This window comes from Myotis lucifugus, unplaced genomic scaffold (genome assembly GCF_000147115.1).
Source record: "Myotis lucifugus unplaced genomic scaffold, Myoluc2.0 scaffold_398, whole genome shotgun sequence".
Classification (NCBI taxonomy): domain Eukaryota; kingdom Metazoa; phylum Chordata; class Mammalia; order Chiroptera; family Vespertilionidae; genus Myotis; species Myotis lucifugus.
This window is the reverse complement of record NW_005871446.1, coordinates 36,186-41,226: the sequence shown is the minus strand read 5'-3', so window position 1 is coordinate 41,226 and position 5,041 is coordinate 36,186. Positions and strand designations below refer to the sequence as shown.

The 5,041-nt window shown below is 44.5% G+C and overlaps 1 protein-coding gene across 2 annotated transcripts in view; it reads left to right on the top strand.

Moving 5' to 3' along the window:
* The window catches only part of CTSL (cathepsin L), a 4,950-nt gene extending 299 nt beyond the window's left edge, over nucleotides 1-4,651 (top strand). Inside the window, exons 1-8 of one of the 2 annotated variants that reach the window (XM_023743531.1) lie at nucleotides 825-957; nucleotides 1,048-1,182; nucleotides 1,480-1,602; nucleotides 1,706-1,852; nucleotides 2,032-2,256; nucleotides 2,664-2,829; nucleotides 3,473-3,590; nucleotides 4,344-4,651. In XM_023743531.1, the coding sequence (XP_023599299.1) occupies nucleotides 1,057-1,182; nucleotides 1,480-1,602; nucleotides 1,706-1,852; nucleotides 2,032-2,256; nucleotides 2,664-2,829; nucleotides 3,473-3,590; nucleotides 4,344-4,443 (1,005 nt within the window). In that variant the 5' untranslated portion in view covers nucleotides 825-957; nucleotides 1,048-1,056 and the 3' untranslated portion in view covers nucleotides 4,444-4,651. Of the gene's footprint in view, nucleotides 1-824; nucleotides 958-1,045; nucleotides 1,183-1,479; nucleotides 1,603-1,705; nucleotides 1,853-2,031; nucleotides 2,257-2,663; nucleotides 2,830-3,472; nucleotides 3,591-4,343 lie in introns of those variants that run through there. The other variant, XM_006102121.3, reaches the window with a different exon arrangement.
* The last annotated feature ends 390 nt before the right edge of the window (nucleotides 4,652-5,041 follow it).

Genomic DNA, 5,041 nt, shown 5'->3' with positions numbered 1-5,041 from the left:
TCCCCCAGGACTCGGACAGGGAGAGATTGGAGCCAGGGCCCCGGCCAGACAGGACAGCAGGCTAGAAAGGCATGCGGCGCCCGCTTCGAACCCCCGCTTCTCCACTTGGGGGCTTCGAGGCCCGCATAGCAGAAAGGAGGGGTTCGGGGAGAGCCGGAGATCCCCCGGGCGCTGGGCCTATGCAGGGAGCCGCCAGGCCTCAGGGCCGGTGGCGGCCATCGGTTCCGGCGGAGACCGGTGACCAGCGCTGGGCCACAACCTCCGGGACGCGGGCGTCTGCGGGGAGCGGGCCGGCATTCCAGCGGCGCGGCCCCGCCGGCTGCGTCGGCGTCACCTGGGGCCCGGCCAGTGTCCGAGCACCTGGAGGGAGAGCTGGGCCGGTGCAGACAATGCCAGCGGGGCTCTGTGCTCGGTGCTCCTCCGAGCCACGTGATCGCGTAGCGGGTTTGCGGGAGGGACTGACGGTGTGGGCTGCGGAGGCCAAGTGTGCTGGCTGCCCCGCGGCCCATGTTTTCCCGGGGAGGCCGGTCAGAAAGGTTTCAAATTCCAGAAACAAAGGCTCGAAGGCATATCGCACCCCTGCGGTGCAGTAGTCAAGCAGAAGGGTGTGAGGCGGAACCCTAACTCCTGGGGATCCCTGCTCTTACCTGGGAGCAGAGTCCTGATACATAATTTCCTGGGTCACTCCGGGACCTTGAGTAAATAACCTGGACCGACAGTTTCTTTCTCCTGCTTTAAGATTCAGACCCATAAGGTGCCCCGAGGCCCTTAATCAAAACCTAAATGGTCATTGCGCTATTACAATGAAGTCTGTTTCAATTCCTGCAGCACTTGTCAGCCTGTTTTTCATTTTGATGGCTGAATCATATGCCTCCACTATTTGGTAAGCCCTTGGCCTGTTTTTCTCCACCCACATCCGTAGCCTTCAGCAGACCTTCCATAAATATCAGGGAAGGTAATTTAAATGTTTTTTATCCCACAGTAAGATGGCTTTACAGAAGGATTGGTCTAATCAGATCACTCATTCCCCCCCCCCCCCTTCCTAGGTTTTGAAACATGAATCCTTCATTCCTCCTGACCGCCCTTTGCTTGGGAATAGCCTCAGCTACTCCAAAACTTGATCCAAGATTGGACGCACAGTGGTACGAGTGGAAGGCAACACACCGGAGACTATATGGCGTGGTGGGTAACATCTGAAACTGCCCAGAGGGACCCACAGAGAAGGGCCCTTGAGGTCAGGCGTTTATAGCCAGAGAGTAGCTTCCCGAGGTCAGCCGTCCCCGAGCAGTAATTTAATGGCAGCCATTAATGAGCACCCTATGGGTGTACATCCCTGTGATGGCACTTGGAGAACAGCACCCAGTAGTATAAAGCCTTCCCTGGCTGTGGTTTCTCTTCCTCTCTGTCTGTAAATCCCCCTTGGTGAGGGTAGGTTGGGTTTTCAGTAGAAACAACAGCGTGGTATGCGCTTGCCTCTAGAATGAAGAAGGATGGAGGAGAGCGGTGTGGGAGAAGAATATGAAAATGATCGAACTGCACAATCGGGAATACAGCCTAAGGAAACAGGGCTTCACCATGGCGATGAATGCCTTTGGCGACATGGTGAGTGTGGCTTGGGAGGCTTCGCTTTTTGTGCTTCTTCTCCTCAGTACTTTAGCAAAATAAGCTCTTGCTTTTTCAACAGTTGATTTACTTTTCCTTGTAGACCAATGAAGAATTCAGGCAGGTGATGAATGGCTTTCAGAACCAGAAGCAACGGAATGGGAAGGTATTCCGAGAGCCTCTCTTTGCTCAGATCCCCTCATCTGTGGATTGGAGAGACAAAGGCTATGTAACTCCTGTGAAGAACCAGGTATGACCGTGTTCCGATCTTTTTAACTCGGAAAAGCCGAAAAGGAACGGCATCCCTGCTCGGGTCCACTGGAATGACATGCTTTTTGCTGGGGTGTTTTTACAGAGCTGTTGATATATGGGCTGTTGGCAATCTTTGTATTTGTCTTATAAACTGATGGTTGTTTTTTTTATTTTCAGGGTCAGTGTGGTTCTTGTTGGGCTTTTAGTGCAACTGGTTCCCTTGAAGGACAGATGTTCCGGAAAACCGGCAAACTCGTCTCGCTGAGTGAGCAGAACCTGGTGGACTGCTCTCGCTCTCAGGGCAATGAGGGCTGCAATGGTGGCCTAATGGATAATGCCTTCCAGTACGTCAAGGACAACAAAGGCCTGGACACAGAGGAATCCTATCCATATCTCGCAAGGGTAAATGGAGCTCCTTATCTTGTTATTCCAGCTCTGCTTTTGAAAGTTGAGCATTTTCAGAGATAACAGACACCTTAGTCAGCATTCACATTTTAGATGCAAACTGTCAGAACTGTCACCACAAATTATCAAATTTTGCACAGATCTCTGATGAGGTGGCTAACTGTAGCCGTTCTTACTTCTATGTAACATGGAGAATATATGCACTATTCTGCATATAATGCAGACTTCTCCATAGTGAAAAATTTTTTAAGGCAGCCAATAGCATTTTGCTTCCTGGGTTGCTGTAAAACAGAGTTGACTTAGAAATAATTAAGGTGCCAACTGCTGAGTCTGGGGTCTTAGAACTAATGCTCCCCAGGAGGTGGGTGGTGCTCATAAGTCTCCTTCCCATTTACCTTTAAAAGGAGTCAAACACCTGCAACTATAGACCTGAGTATTCTGCTGCCAACGACACTGGCTTTGTGGATATCCCTCAGCGTGAGAAGGCCCTTCTGAAGGCAGTGGCGACTGTGGGGCCCATCTCTGTTGCTATAGATGCAGGCCATTCATCATTCCAGTTCTATAATGCAGGTAGGTGTTTGTCTTTTTATTACAGAAATTCGGGTAGGCAAAATTGGAAAACACCATCAGGACTTTTTGGTATGGAGTTCTACTTTCCAGGACTGTAGAATTTTGAGTGTGTACATTTAACATAGTGATGTTTCCACTTTAAATATTTTCCCATGATGACAAACTGTTCATAAATATCTTTAAGTGGCTATGTAATTAGTTCTATAGATGTAACCTAAACTTGCATGACTATCCTCCAATTAATTGTTGGACCTTTATTCCAAAAATTTATTATTGTAATTAGAACTATAAAGAGCCCTTTGGCTCGAGGGTTCTTTATAGAACCTTTAGGTGGCATTCTAGGAGTAGGAAGGATTATGCTAATTAATATTAGTTAAATGAGTGCCTAAATCATATTAGTCTTGATAACTAGATCATATTGGAATTTTTTTTTTTTTTTGGTTAGAAAATATATTGGATTTAGTTAAATTTTGTTGATTTCTAGTGAGTTGAGTTTGCCTTTTTATCAGCCATTACTATTTTTTGGCAAATAAATTTAAGCCTCATTTGGAATTTATGACATAATACTGAATTTTGAGAGGGTGGGTTCCTGCCACCTGTCACTTAGAGCTTCTCATCCCCACATTGAATTTTACTCTCTTAGGCATCTATTATGAACCAAACTGCAGCAGCAAAGACCTGGATCATGGTGTTCTGGTTGTTGGCTATGGCTCTGAAGGAGGAGACTCAAAGAACAATAAATTTTGGATTGTCAAGAACAGGTATAAAACCCCAAATGTTATATTTGAAATTGAAAAGGGAATCCTTGTTTGGAACCAGTATTTGGTTTCAGGTCCAAAAATGCTCAGTTTTGGAATTCCAGAAGTCTTTCTTATACTTAACAGTCACAGAATTTCTGGTGTTTGATTTTAAGATTCTGTAGAACCTGGTTAGTGTTATTATTATGTATTTGTAGCATTGCATTTGTAATTCTGAAAATTTTCTTAAGAACACATCTGGTCCCAAGGGTTTCCGGTAAAGGACTTCTTAGTTGCAGGGTTGAGAGCTGATTTCCTTTTTCTGTCTCCAATTTTTCAGCAAGGTTTAGTGAGCAGAAACATCGGCCTCTGCTGATTCTTTAGGTCTAAAAATTGTCCCAGAGTTCAGTGGCCTGCTTGCATCCTTCCTGTTGTCATTCATTTGATGTCCTGCCATTGTATTCTGCTTCCCATCTCAGGCAGAGGAGGTTATCAGGAGCAATTTTCACAGCCAAAGTTCTTTAACTGAGATGATGTGTAAGACAGCTGTGGAAATAGACTGTTACATTGGAATCCCAGTTCCGCCTCAATGTCATAGCTTAGTAAGTTAAAATAAGGACCCTGGGGGAATTATAGGCTTATTATAAATATATGTAACAGCCCTCAGAAGAGTGTCTGATACATGGTAAGCACTATTTTAAGTATTAGCTAGCATTATTAATGAAGCTAATATGACTTGATTCTTTGAATAAAATGCAAAACATGCTCTTCTTTCAGCTGGGGTTCAGGATGGGGCATGAATGGCTACGTAAAAATGGCCAAAGACCAGAGCAACCACTGTGGGATCGCCACGGCAGCCAGCTACCCTACTGTGTGAGCTGATGGAGTGGTAATGGAAGCCTTGAGGACGGCACATCCAGAGGGATTTTATCTTTAAACTGATCAGACCTTTATTGTGTAAGATGAGAAGCTTGAATCATTAAGGATCCAAGTTGTGATGTGAATTCTGTGACATTTTTATAAAGGTAAAATGTTACCAGTACTTTAATTACTGTTATAAATAGCTTTATAATATTGAAGACTCATTGCTGAATTCTAAGACATTTGAATTTTCATTTTTTAAAAGGATATATAAAAATTTACCTTTTAAAATAAATTTTAATTCAATATGTAAAAGTGGAACTTCTTTCTGTTTTTTAATGCGTTAACTTTTTGCATAGTCGGGGAATATAATTGGGCTCTAAAGACATAGTAAATGTGCCCGTGTACAGGAGAAAGATCCTGGGTAGCCCTCTGGGTCTTCTGGTTATAAACATGCAGATTTCATGTCAGCTGCCCATTGGCTGTGTTGACCTAACTCTTGAATCTAGCAAAATGTGATAAACAATCTGGAAGGACAAAGGTAAACTTGTTTTAATAAAGAAAAACAATTCATTTTTAGAAAAATGAATGGACACAGAATCGTAGGTTTTAGA